Source organism: Anser anser (genome assembly GCF_964211835.1).
Source record: "Anser anser genome assembly, chromosome: 2".
Classification (NCBI taxonomy): Eukaryota; Metazoa; Chordata; class Aves; order Anseriformes; family Anatidae; genus Anser; species Anser anser.
Genome location: NC_139721.1, coordinates 142,667,385 through 142,681,413, shown reverse-complemented (window position 1 = coordinate 142,681,413; position 14,029 = coordinate 142,667,385). Strand labels below are relative to the sequence as shown.

Below are 14,029 nucleotides of genomic sequence, written 5' to 3'. Positions count from 1 at the left end.
CTTTCACACTCGAAGTTGGAAAAGACATTAGGTGTCCCTTTCCCACACAACTGAATATTCATATAATCATAATGAACAGATATTTCCAAATCATAGAGTCATTAAGTTTGGAAGAGACCTTCAAGATCATCTGGTCCAACCATCACCCTACTACCAATGTCACCCACTAAACCATGTCCCTAAGCGCCAGGTCCAACCTTCCTTGAACACCCCCAGGGACGGTGACTCCACCACCTCCCTGAGCAACCCATTCCAATGCCTGGCTGCTCTTTCTGAGGAGAAATGTCTCCTCATTTCTAACCTAAACTTCCCCTGGCGCAACTTGAGGCCATACCCTCTGGTCTTATCACTAGTTACTTGTGAGAAAAGGCTGACACCCCAGCTCCCCCCACCTTCAACATTTTACTAATTCTGACTCCATAAACACAAAATTAATATCCTTTTATTTGAATATAATCTGGACATTCTGAGGTTCCCAATTCCCTTCGTAATGAATTTTTCCTTGATTTCCTGATAAAACTACTGCAGTTGCCCTTCAGACAACAAGTACTAATGGAATCCATTTTGAATATTGTATCTTATTTTTTAAAGCCTCAGGTTGAGCAATGCCACTAATCCTTACGAGGTCTGGCCAATAAACAAATTCTGAAAGCCTGATTCATTAGTTTGGAGAGGGGTTTTGAACCACGCTGTGCAACTGAATCAGACTGCCAAAACTGTGCCAAAACAGATGCATGCTAAATGACCCTGTAATATTTTAATCTTGGTCTGAATGGAATACACATTGTACCAAAGTGTTATGGAAGATCATCTATTTACTAAACTTGGTACTGAGAGGTTGTTCATATTATGTTCCTGTCAGGAGAAAACAGCTCTGTCTGTCACACAAGTAACTTGTCCGTAGTACTTCCAAGTAAGTGACTAAGTCTTTTAACAGCACTGCGACCTCTGTGAAAAAGTCTCTCAGTAAACTAGCCAACATCTGTAGGATTGCTTGTGGTTGGGTGCAACTTCTACTTTGAACACCCCAGAGTATCGCAGCTAGTGCAAACACGGTGATCAGCAATGATTCTTCAGTATTGTCTTGCCTAAAATAAAGGCTCTACAGGCAGCAGTGATTCAGAAGCACTGGGTTTAAGAAACACCATCAGGGCACTGCTGATTTGGCTTCAGAAACTTGCATCACTCTTCTAATATCCCCACTGATTTCTGCCTTTCTGGCAATCTGTCAAATCACCTCCATGACTTACTCCATAAAGAACTTGTCTCTAGTTTCACTTATAGGATTTTTTTCTTCAATTCCACTGTTAAATTTCCTCTCAAAATGCTTGTTTGCCAAGCTGATTATAATGAAAGTGGATGATTTCTACAGTCCCTGTTTTGTTTGTGCTGTTTTAGAGTTTGGTTGTTTTAGAGGGTCACAGTCTGTGAAGTCAGGGGCTATCTCCCTTATATTTGCTCTTAGAAAACAACTATTGAGTTCTGGGTATTGCTTCCAGCAAATTATTATTATTATTATTATTATTATTATTATTATTATTATTATTAACAACAATAACAACAATAGCAATGCCTGTACATGGTCTTTCACCGTGAATATGATTACAGTTGAAACACTCCACACTAATATTAAAAAAAAAATACAGAATAACTATCTATTGATCCTTACTCAGCATTAAATGCCTTGTACGAGGAGCAATACAAGAAGATAGGAATGGTTAACCTTAGTGTAACAGCTCATACATCCATGTGTAGCAGCACTTTTCCTCAAAGAAGGACTGCATGACCCCATTGCAATAATAGGGAGAAAAGGAAAATGAAGATGCATTATCTTAGTCAAGAGCTGTTTCTAACCATAACATGGAAATAAATCTATGCGATAAGAACTTATTCATGTAAGTTTCTCTTGCTTTGGTCTGTACTTTCTAAATCTTGAGGCAGGACAGCTGAATCTGCACAGCACTGCTCTGCTCTTCCTCATGAAGTCAGTGAGACTGCTTCTGGAGCGAGGAGGTGAGTAACGGTATCAGAGGATAAAGAAAAAGAACCCAATAATTTTAGAAGCTAAAATATGACATGGGAGGCATTAATTAATCTAATAAAACATTGCAAGCATGCACCCTCCACCCAGGTACTGCCTAATCATTTTATTGAAAAGTTCATGAGTACCTGTTCCCACAGGAACTTTGGTATTAATTGTGCTGAATCTGGACATCAAGCTTGAGCTTAGGCATGAACAGAATCCCAGAACAAGGCCTCTCCCCACATAAATCCTGCACAGGGATTTACTCAAAGCTTAGTGTACAAAAATGGATATGAGATTTTTTAAAAGAAAAGTGGCATTGCTCCCCCCCCCCTTTTTTTTTTATTATTAATTTTTTTTTACAGCACGGATGGTGAAAATTTTCAGCTCATCCTTTTGTATTGTAGTAAAAGAAAGGAAATACTGCCTAGGATGAGATCTATTTCCAAATAATTTCCAGCCAAATGGCACTTAAAAGACTTCGCTAAAATAGTGCCTCTAACTTTCAAGTAGTGGAGTCTTTTACTTGACATAGCCATTATTAATTATTAAATAGCTATTCACTTTCAGCTGAATATAGATGATATATACAAACTATAGATTTAATTTTTGTTTCTGCACTGTAACAATATTTATTACTTGCACTTGTATTTCAAATTGCAAAGTAAATGCAAATTAAGCAATTTGAAGGCCATCAGAAAAGGCCTACTGTATTGTACATGCTCTGGGTTGGGCTATTAATTCCCAGTGATGAGCAGTTACTTGTGTGAGTCACCCTACTGAGAAGTAACTACTTGCCAGAAGGAGCAGAAGGTTCATAGACTGTCTCATAATTTTCTTTCTGACAGCTTCTTATTCTTTGACTCTTCCCTTCAATGCCACATTGGTGCATCATAGACTGCTGGATCACTTGTACACATTTCCAGGCCAATTTACATTAAATGAGTGATTTGTATTGTAACTAGTTTATGGTTGAAGGCAGAACATCGTATTCTGCATATCAATAAATGCTGGATTTCAGCAAAGGTCCTAAGCACTTTGTAAAGACTATCAAATGAATCCCCTTTGATTTGATATTTTCTCAGCATTTAGCATCTAGCTTTGCAACTGAGGATGCTGTCACTTCCAAATAACACAGGTGACAACAGCCTGCCTAGATTTCTACTAGTCTAGGGTGGAGCACTGCATGGACATCAGTGCGGTGATCAGAATGGCAAATTTGAAAACAAATGAAATACAAGAAATGCTTTTCTTAAATGACAAGAAGTGTAAGTAACTTGTAATTTCCATAATCGAAACTCATTTCATTGACCCCAGGGCTCAAATACTCATGAGAAATTGATTTCACTTTCTTTGCACGGAGACAATAAACAGTGTTGTCAACTTTGAAAATACTCTCTGCTGCAAAATCAACTGACAGCTCTTTTAAAAAGCTACCAAGGGAAATAGATGAAAAAACAAAAGGGGGCTCAGAAACTTTTTCAGGTGCAGAAATCTTATTAAGCTTATCACAGTACATCTGCTGTTCCAGGCAAGGCTAATCCCATAGGAGGATATTTGTCTTATGACCAACCCTTTCCCAAGCTTTCTCAGTGGAACTTTCCCCAAACTTTCATTTTCTTGTGCTCAAAATAACAGTTGTTACATACAATATGCTCTATTTACAATTCCTCCCCAGATTTTTTTCATGTATAAACCTTTTAAGCAGGAGCATGTTAACATCTGCAAGGTTAGTCTGCTTCTAATTAGGTTCTGAATAACAGTACAGAAAGAGCAACTAACTTTTTCCCAAGTATAAAGACACACAATGCTAACATGAAATAACCATTTTCCTGCTGGAATGCTGTCTAAAAAAAAAAAATTTGAAAAAAAAAACAAAAACCAACAACACCCTGTTGTCATTGTTTGCATGATAAACACATTAGGACTATCATCTTTGATTTTATATTATTATATCTCTACTTACTGTTGGGTTAGAGTCTTTTGGCACAGAAGAAAACAAAAAATGAAGGAATTGTGAATAAAAAATCTTGTCCTGGTCCATGCGAACTGTGATGCTGACTTTAAGAGGAACAAAGGAATGTACAAACAGGGATGGTTACCTAGAGCATTTGCAAACACATTGTGGATGGATTCTCAATACCATGTATTTCACTATTGCATATTAATCATTGAGGTTTGCAGAAGATGCAAAAAAAACCCCAAGGTTTTGTATTACCTAAACTTAAGTTTCACATGAAGTTTCCACTGTGATAGTTTTATATATAAGAAAACAAAACTGTGATACATACATATACATCTTTCATGATATGAGATGGAAAAGAATGTATTTGCTGAAGCTTTACATCTCTGCCTGTGAGAACAGAGATATGAAAAACTTTTGTTGGAAAATGGAAGAAAAATATGTGAAGCTAGAAGCTTTCCTTTAGATAAAGTGACATGGATCGAAGGGCAAATGACATATAGAAAAAAAAAAAAAAAGAATTTCTTTGTGTACCTTGAAACCTCCTTTTTCCTCCACATCATTCCTTTTTACTCTTGCATTTTAGTCAGATGGTAAAAAGCTCCCATTCAAACTTAGATACATGTGCACCTTTACAGGATATGTTGCAATACTTTATTCGATCCTCCTGACTGACACAGCTATACTAGAAAAGCCAGGGATACAGATGACAGCAATCAGCCTAAAGACAATAATCACTAGTGTTTCTCCATGAAGAACACTGAGGTTTGTTCTCTCCCCTCTTTTTACCTGATGAATGAATTTTCATGGTAAACCTCTGCATTTATCACAAAAAGTTAAAGAATAAACCCTGCAACTACTTCTCATACAGGAATGATTTATTATAAAATGTGTATTTGCTGTTAGGTCATGTGGTAGAATAGGACATATTCTTAAAATATGTGCATTAAAAGCATTTTTTAATCTGTCTGGTCAGATGAATAAGAAGCTATCACATGGGTATGTGAGCATCAATGCAGCAATATTGGTATAGAAATTCTGGTTTATTAAGTTGGTGATGCTCCTGGCACAGACTTAGTTTTGTAGCAAAACGGCTCTGGATACTAGTCCATGAAAATCACTCCTACAGATGAAATAATGCCAGACTTGAAAAAAGTAGAGGTTCAGGTATAACCACATCTACGATAGACACTTATACACTCTTGTTACTTAGGTCTGTGCACTACATAGATTAAACATTAAAGGAACAACGTGTGGTATTTCCAGGGCCACCAGGTGAACATGACTTTTTTTTAAATAGTTCAGTTGGTAACTTTGGAACTTCCCCAGCATTCCCCAATTTACATGTTAGGTAATGTCAGTTTTAATTTTGGCTGTGATTCTGAAGCTATAGCATGTACAGCTTTATAAAAATACATTTATTGATTAAAATAGATTTATGCCAAACTATTAATACAAAAACAAATTTAGTAGGTTATTTGTTACATAAAAATACTATCCCATAAATACCAGATAAGGAATTTTATACACGCTTATATATTATAATAGTAACAATTACTGTATGCAATTATAATACAAACATTTAACATGATAGATCATATTTTCAAAGAGCTTACAAATTGGTAATGCCCTGTGAGAGAATCTAAAATTAAGTAGAATTAAGTACAGAGAAAGAGTAGACCTCTAAGGGAAATGCCTCATTTAATTCATAGACATCTTTTTTTTGGATTGGAACTATGTGAAAATTGTTATGACAAGTGAAATGTGAAAGGGGAGCTTCTTTGCATCATTATTTCAAGAGATTCTTACTGTAAAAATATTACAGAATCAAAGAAACTTTATGATCTTTAAAGAATGCATCATTTAGGTCACTTGAAACTTGCCATGATAACATGTTACTACTTTTTTGTTTTTTAACCTTATATGTACTTCACAGGGATTCCATTCTCCATCATACACTCTAAGGTTTCTAATTCAGCCTATATAAAGTATTTCAGTCTGAAGGTCTGAAGTTTTGAGCTGTGGGGTAAAGTGTGATATACTAAAAGCTGAATTTTAGATGACCATTTCTACTTCTTGGTTGGGTACTGGGTACTACTTTTGCAAGTTATATAAATCTGATATATAAACAAAAGGTATGTACTGCTTAGCACAGATACTCTCTGATGTATTAGAAGTCTACCATAATATATACCCGGCCTTTTTAAAGTAATCTAAGCAAGGAATAAGGAAATTTACATCCTCTTCAAGGTTTATTTCAGGGTAATTCTGCAATTAAACTGCCTGTCAGTGACACGGACACCTACAGATTCAGGTTCACTCCACCAGCTCTCCACCCTATCATGTACATCATCTCTAGACTGGAATTTGAATTGCCCTATCTGGATGATTTTGGACTTGAGTTAATATGCTCCTGTGAAGAGGAGGACATAATGTTCATGACAGTTGAGCACACAGGGATACAGCCTATGTGTGCTCAGCAGAGCCACTGATTTTTTCCCCTCTTTGGGGCCCCCAGTTATATCTGGAATGTGAGTCTACCAGAAAACTGCTTGTTTTATGGGGCAGGTATATGGTTGTCCAAACCTAAGCTTTTTTCCCGTACATAATGCAGATTCCTGAACAGAAGATTAATGACCTACATAGAGCAACTGTGGGAGGGAAGAAGTGAATTTACAGTTGGAAGGATTCTCTGGAGGCTCAGAGGAATCTCCATAAGAATGTGGTCTCTACCCTTTTTAGGAACAGCATGCTCTGGACTTCTCAGCTTCTTAATGATAATGGAGTGTGATTTTCTTACTTTTGTGGGTTCATTCCCTTAGCATTTGTTAACATTCTGAGGTTAACCCACTGCTCCACTTTACTTGGTTTCATAATGATTTATAAAGTTATGGTTCAGTTAATGTTTAAAAAATTGTTTTCCCATTGCACATAAGGAATGAAAGGTGGTTTTGAGTGAGAATATTATGAAGTGTAACCCACGAATTCTGAATTCAATACCTAGCTTTGTTATCAAATTTCCATAGGGTTCTGGGCAACTCAGTAAATCTCAAGACTCATCAACTGCTTAGTGCAGTAAATGGATGTGAGTGCACTAATACTAAATCCCTCTGCTTATAGGATGCCAGCACTAACTTTGTTAGCTAAGGATTTACATTCTTTAGCCCTAAAATATCACTTAACACAGCAACAGTTGTTATTGATGTTAATTCCAGTCTGAGTGGCTTGAGACCATTTAAGCCATTAAAATGGCTTGGTAAAATCAAGCAGTGGCTATCACAAAGCTCAATATTTTACCATGGCATTTGTCCTGGCAATGTAGCTGACTTGCTACATCCAGAAGAGCAAAACTTTACCAGATTATAAGAACCCACTGACTCCCACAGTCAACCCACTGACTCCTCTTAACCTGACTGAAAACAAACACAAGACCATCAGGTCAACTTCTCATGCTTCCAGATTTACTTCCCCTCCACTTCATGGGGACAGAACCCCAGGCATGTCAGCTTCAATGTAAAACATACAACTATATAAGTCTTCTTTCACTAGACCTCTATTTTTAATAGTTCTTCACAGTGACCCATGTACTATAATCTCAAAGATGAGTGACCAGTGTAGAAGAGATTGTAGGAATCTGCTGACTGCAACAACTGGGTTAACTCCATGCAGAATAGGTACTTAGAAATACAGAAGATCACAGGAACTTTTTTTGTGCACTAGCTGTCATATTACCACAGTACTGACAGCAACAGGAGCAAATGATAAGACAAAAGTAATTCAGTCTTAAAAGTTTACCAAGCCTATTACTTTTAGCCCATTAGATTTCCATTTAGATCTAGGTTAAACTGTTGAGATGGTATAAAGTTCACAAATTATGCTGATTTAACAATGCCTTTACAGTTAAGTCATGCCAACTGTAAGAGTAGATACCTTATATCATTTTATACCTCGCTTAGAAAACCAAAGACAAAATAAAATAGCGTAAGTCAAACTTGAATGTAAGTTGAAGTGTCTACACAGTTTTGTTCAGTTTAGTTAAACTGTTTTAAAATCATGCTTCTTTAAGCTAATGTGATGTTTAATACCTAATGTGATGTAAAAATGTCTAGAGGCCAAAAATAACATTTACTTGCTAGGGGATATGTTCTAGTGGCAGTACTTCGGACTGAATTTCTGAAGGTTTGATTGGTGGTATTTTTTTTAATCATATCATAATCATTTTATAACGATAACTTTAGTAAGATGATGGCAGAAAATTTGAGATGCAGTAAAGATGCAAGAAATTCTGGAAAAGACACAAATATCCTGTTCTAAGGAGCATTTAAATATAATCCAAAGTATCAAACAAACAAACAGAAATGATCATAATTTATCAATGCTACCAAGTTAAATGTCTTAAAAATAAATACTATTAATCTATAATTTTATTTTTTACCCAGAATGGATTAGTTCAGCGCTTTTCATTTGTAATTGTTTTAAAAAATACTCATGTAGTCCACTGGCCATTGTGTATAATATCTAGAATACATTTCATTATGTGTTTAATGCACAAAGAAGATGTAGTATTTATATCAGAGGTTGTTGCTTTTCCAAGCTATAGAGACTTATGTTTTCAGCTTTGAAAAGGCTTCAGTTCAATAAGACACACTTATGTAGTATCACACTATTTAGAAACTTAACATAGTAATAAAAAATAAGTTAGATAATTATTACCAAGCATGAACTAGTGTTAGTAACTATATATTTTAGCTGGAGTTCAGGATACAGAAGAAAAACGGGACTGAGCTTTCCCCACAATTTGTCAAGAATTCTTATGGTACAAAGAGCTCAGACAGCAATTTTTAAGGGAAATTAAGGAGACAGATGACTAATGGGAGCTAGATTCCAGGCATTAGGGACTCTTAAAAAAATTCTAATGCTGGGTAAATGTATCACTGTATATAAGATATGTAAAAAAACTCTATCAAAAATTCAAAACTCGGGTCTGTATTTTGGTATTTTCTTAACCAGTTTCAAAATTTTCAAACTCAAATTAAGGTCTTTATAAGGCTAATATTAATCCTGTATACCACGAATGTTCATATCCAGACCGTTTTTGAAAAAGTCCACCAGAGTGCAAGCATGAGGGCACAGACATTTCCTGTCACTGTGTATGCTGGGGTGGACTTACTCATAAATGTACAAAACAGTTTTCTCCCTGAGGAAGATGTTTTCTACATAGTCTTTTTTTTTTTTTTTTTTTAACAGCAATTTCTGAATACATTTTGATGAATGAGAAGAGCTAGCAGTTTCCCTGACACTTAATGTCCAACACACACACTTTTTTTCTGAGTTATAAAGCTGACAGATTGAGAGGGACTTATAGCAATCAAATCATCACAAGAAGGTGTTTAAAAAGGTCAAATGAAATGTCTAGATGTGCCGGCCAATCATCTAAATCATCCACCAAAGAGTTCTCAACAAGAAAATATGATATTGCTGTGGCTTTTAAACTCTTTAGTCAGCTGTGCTGTGTTATTAGAAAAATAAAATAATAACAGCAACTGCAGTTAATAACAATATATATATATATATATTTTTTTCCCCTGCATATATCTTAAGTCTTACAAATACTTGCTATTTTAAAGAGAAATAAGATTCAGTGAAAATGAGGGTATGCCAGCTGTATTTTATATTGTTTTAAGCATGTATCTACTAGGCATCTATCACGTATATATGAAGAAAGAGGGAACACAGAAGAAATGTAAACAAGCGAATTTGAAATTGTTACTAAAATATGCCATGAAAGATTGTGAATGAATTACTGCACTAACTTGCAGACGCTTTTGTCGTATAATTAAAAAGTCAAAGAACTTTGACCTGAACCTGAAATTGAATTTAAATTTAGTTGCTGCTTTATAACAGTTGGTTTCCAAAGTTCAAGGCAGAGGTGAGATGCAGAATTTCTAAAGAATCCTCTTGTTGCACCCAACCAGATATTGACTGCTACCATCCAAGGACACATCAAACTATAGGCGATCAATGATCCAATATAGCTTTGGTTTTCCATTATAAAAGGTTCTCTTTCATTAGAGCTTTTCAAGATCTAGTATGAGAAAGTAAAGACTGTATATTCGTGACCTGAAATAATCTACTCTTCTTGAAAAGCTGACAAATCACAGAGAATGAAAGAACATGCCTATAGCTGCAGAGGTTTTATCTGAGACTAATCTAGGGGTCACTGGAAAATTCAATGCATAACTGAAGATTTATCAAAAAGAATTTCCCAGATTAAAAGCTACGTTTACTGTGTGAATGAGAAATCCTAATGTGTTGTTTTGCTTCTGTGCTATTTAAAGTCAGTTTCTTTTATTTTTATTTTGTTTTTGTTTTATTCTGATTTTTATTTCAAGAATAAAAGAAAGGAAAATGAATAATCACATCAGTTGTTGGTTTGTCCTCCTAAAATGCAGCAGTGTTCTGCATGGGAACAGATGTCTTATATTTAAGATAAGTGATGCCACAAACCCACAAACTCACTTCACCAAGCAGACCACAGCCATCCCTCATTTTATCTAATAGTCAGCATTTTGTCTGCTTTCACAGGGTTTTTCTTTCCAGATCTTAGACAAACATAAGACAAGTGAAATATAATTCTGTTGCAACTCCCAAGCTGAGAAAAACCTGAGAAAAACCATATTTTAAAGCCCACCTTTTGAATTACTTTTGCTGTGACAGCATACTATTTTGAGCTGTTGATGGGATGCTCAAAGTAGAGAGCTGCCTGGTCCCAGGCTCGCTGCCTGCCCTGGAGTGTCTGTTTGGAGGGCAGAGAGTGGGTCCAGCTCAGCTGGGAAGGCATTTTATGTACAGAGCAGATGTGAAACCTGTGAGTGAAGTGCTGACTGATTCACGTGGTTTATTGATCCCTAAGAGCACTGGAGCACTTTTCACAACAAATAATATGTAATTTAATTTCAAGAAGAACCAGAAAAAGATTCATGGATATTCCCATAGACAAAATGCCTAACAGTACTGTTCTGAGTTCATAGCTGGCCTTATTTGAAGACACCATTTCTGTGTCAAATCCATGTCAAACAGCCTCCCCTGCCCAGGGGAAAGGCAATCAGTGCCAATAATATTTCCCTTTACATCAGTGGAAATATAATTTGTTTCAATTTGCTCAGCAAATCACTCTGCTTTGACAGACTGTTCCAATGCCTGTAGAAATCAACCCAAATATTTCAATTCTCCTCAGTAAGCAAACACAAACCCAGCCTACACCTAATAAACTAATCCTATTCTAATAGCATTAGTCAACAATTCTTATTGACTTCAAAGGAAGAAGGAACAAACCTCAGGACTCAGTTCTTGAACCCACACAGAAGATGACAAGAGTATTCTCCTGCAGATTCTGATTTAACAGAGACCCTTATCAGGGAACCAATTTAAAGAAAACTCTGATCTTATTAAATCACAGAATGGAATGCAAATATGTTATCTGTGTTCATACAGAAATACAGATTCAAGATTGATATGTTTATTAATAAAATGTCACATCATAACGCACTACTATGAATGAATTTGATATACTGAATATCATCATTTAGAACTAGTATCATATCCCCTCTTTGTACAATTTAATACTGTGTTACTATAATACACGAATACAGTTAATAATTGTATCAATACATTTAAACTTTTTCTTTAATATGTCATTTTTTAAGAAGTTAATTAAACCTGTTTTATTAAAAACTTATAAAGAGAGCTGTAAATGTTTAATTTACTAAGCAGTTGCTAAGCTTATTTGCCCTTACGCTTTTCTGCAGAGATGCGGAAGTCTGAAGTCCCTTGGGAATCTGTTAAAAGCTATTTCTACAGTATGATTTTGATTAATGAATTTCAGTGGGGTGTAATTTGATAAACTGCTGACATTATTTACAAACAAAAGAATCATCTCTTACCTCCGTTATCTTTTAGATGCAGCGCTATCTTGGTGTCATCTATAAAGGAAATTCAAAGTTAGCAGTAGCAAAATGCATATTTCTAGGTCATTAGTTGGTTTAGAAATGACTCTCTTTCTAATGCTAAACAACTTCCACAACTAAAAAATAATTTAGTATTCAGTTCAATTAGAATAAGATCATAGTTTTTACTTACAAGCGAGGCATTACTTCCTATGATACTGTTACAGTGTAAAGAAGGATTCAAAATACTGGTAAGTAAGGGTACCAGAGGCCACCTCATAGCGCTTAGAAATAATTTATTTTTGTTATGCATTAATACTTGAGCATTCTATCATATTAAGGACTGCATGAACCAGCATACGGCAATAAAATGAAACAATACCTAGCTCCTCTTCTAAGAATTATAAAAAAGGTCTACCAGTTTTAAATCCTATTTATTTCCTTTCCCTCTTGTGAGCTTTAATGAATAAAATCCCAGGGCAATATTAGCAGGTGTGCATATGGGAATAATTCTGTCAATGCAGTCCAAATCTTCCATTGATGGTTTCTGAACTTCCCTCACTGCAAACAAAACCAAGTCGTTTTATCAGTAGATTCCCACATCGTAATGCCTTCAGTTTAAAATTTCCTGTCACAGGCCACTTAGAAATTCTGCACACACCTGCTAGCTTCCCATGTGTTAATATCCAATTCCAACAGAAATCTTGTCCCTACTCTGTTTTATTTTATAGATGCTATTTGATTAATCTTTGTTAGCTTTTGTATCCAGCTGAAATTTCCCCAGAAGGAGGAAAAGAGGGTATCCATAGAAAGGCAAGATTTAAGCAGTCAGTGGAACAAGGATGAGAACTGACACTCCATCACTTACCCAGCTAATTCATTTCAGAAGCCTATAGAAACTATTTCACAACTGCGAGCACTACATGAAAAGAACAGTGCCAACCGACTGAAAAAAGTGAACAGACAAATTTCAAAGAGTTCTTCAATTTTGGTCATCTCCAATTTTTGCCTGGCTAAATACAATACACAAGGCGATCCCAAATTCATTAACTCTGTCATGGAAGTTTCTTCACTACCTTTAACAGTGCTTTCTTCATCTAATATTTCAACAAATTTGGAACTATGGCCTGATAGCTACAGGAGCATGAACAACTCCTTGTAACCACAAGTTCTCCAGAAGTCTGCTCCCCCAGCACTCCTCCGCCTCCGCCAGTGCTCATCACACTCACGCTTACTTTTGCTAGAGCAAGTTGCAATTTAAAAGTAGTTGACTGGAATTCCCTACTCTTTCCATTACCCCAAAGAGAAAAAGACAACATGAACACATCCTTAGTGGAAATATATTTGTTTTAGAGTTGTAAATGTCACATTTGTACAATAGACAAAAGCAATCTAACAATTCACCTTCTGTGGGCAAGCTAGTTGGCAGTTGGGAAGTGGTGGATCCTCTGGTAGTTGTTAAAACTCTGAACTTTGTTGTGGTTGGTTGAAGGGTTGTGGTGGAGTATGGAGGTGTTTCTGTTGTGTCTACAGTCTTCTCGCAAATCTTATCTTTTGACTGTTGGAGAAAAAAAATACACAAAAAAACAACAAAAAACATTCTTAGGGTGGACTGTCACTGAATGAAGAATTTAAGTACGGACAAGCTGACACAGGAAAAAGAATGAAAATGGAAGCCCTAAATCAAGGAATTTCAAAAGCTTTTTTTTTCATTTTTTATTTTTTTCCTTTCTTCATTTGAAGTGCTTTACAGAACATTCAGCAACAAAACTTACAATGTTCAGTTGTTAATGGCAATGCTTCAAAGTCATCCCTGAATGTCAAACATTATTTCCCCCAATAAGATTTTAACACCTAAGAATATCATTCAAATTATCACTCTTCTATTGTGAATACTCATTGTGCCATTGGTCTAGGTGCCATAAAAATTGTTAAAAAAGATAAATGGGAATTAAATCATGGCTGTTCATAGTGAATAGTGTGAAGTTAACTACAGCATTTAACTAGGCTTTACATGCAGTAGCCACAGAACAACATGCATGTGTGAATGTGTGTATGTATTCAGCCTAGAGAATATTTACATCCCAAACTATAGAG

General features: G+C 35.7%; 1 protein-coding gene across 2 annotated transcripts in view; it reads right to left on the bottom strand.

Annotated features, from left to right (window-relative positions):
* The window catches only part of PLXDC2 (plexin domain containing 2), a 268,152-nt gene that overhangs the window by 13,663 nt on the left and 240,460 nt on the right, over window positions 1-14,029 (bottom strand). For both annotated transcript variants that reach the window (XM_083826049.1, XM_083826050.1), the window contains exons 11-12: window positions 13,337-13,490; window positions 11,930-11,968 (exon numbers count right to left, since the gene is read on the bottom strand). In XM_083826049.1, coding sequence (XP_083682175.1) covers window positions 11,930-11,968; window positions 13,337-13,490 — 193 coding nt within the window. The remainder of the gene's footprint in view (window positions 1-11,929; window positions 11,969-13,336; window positions 13,491-14,029) is intronic.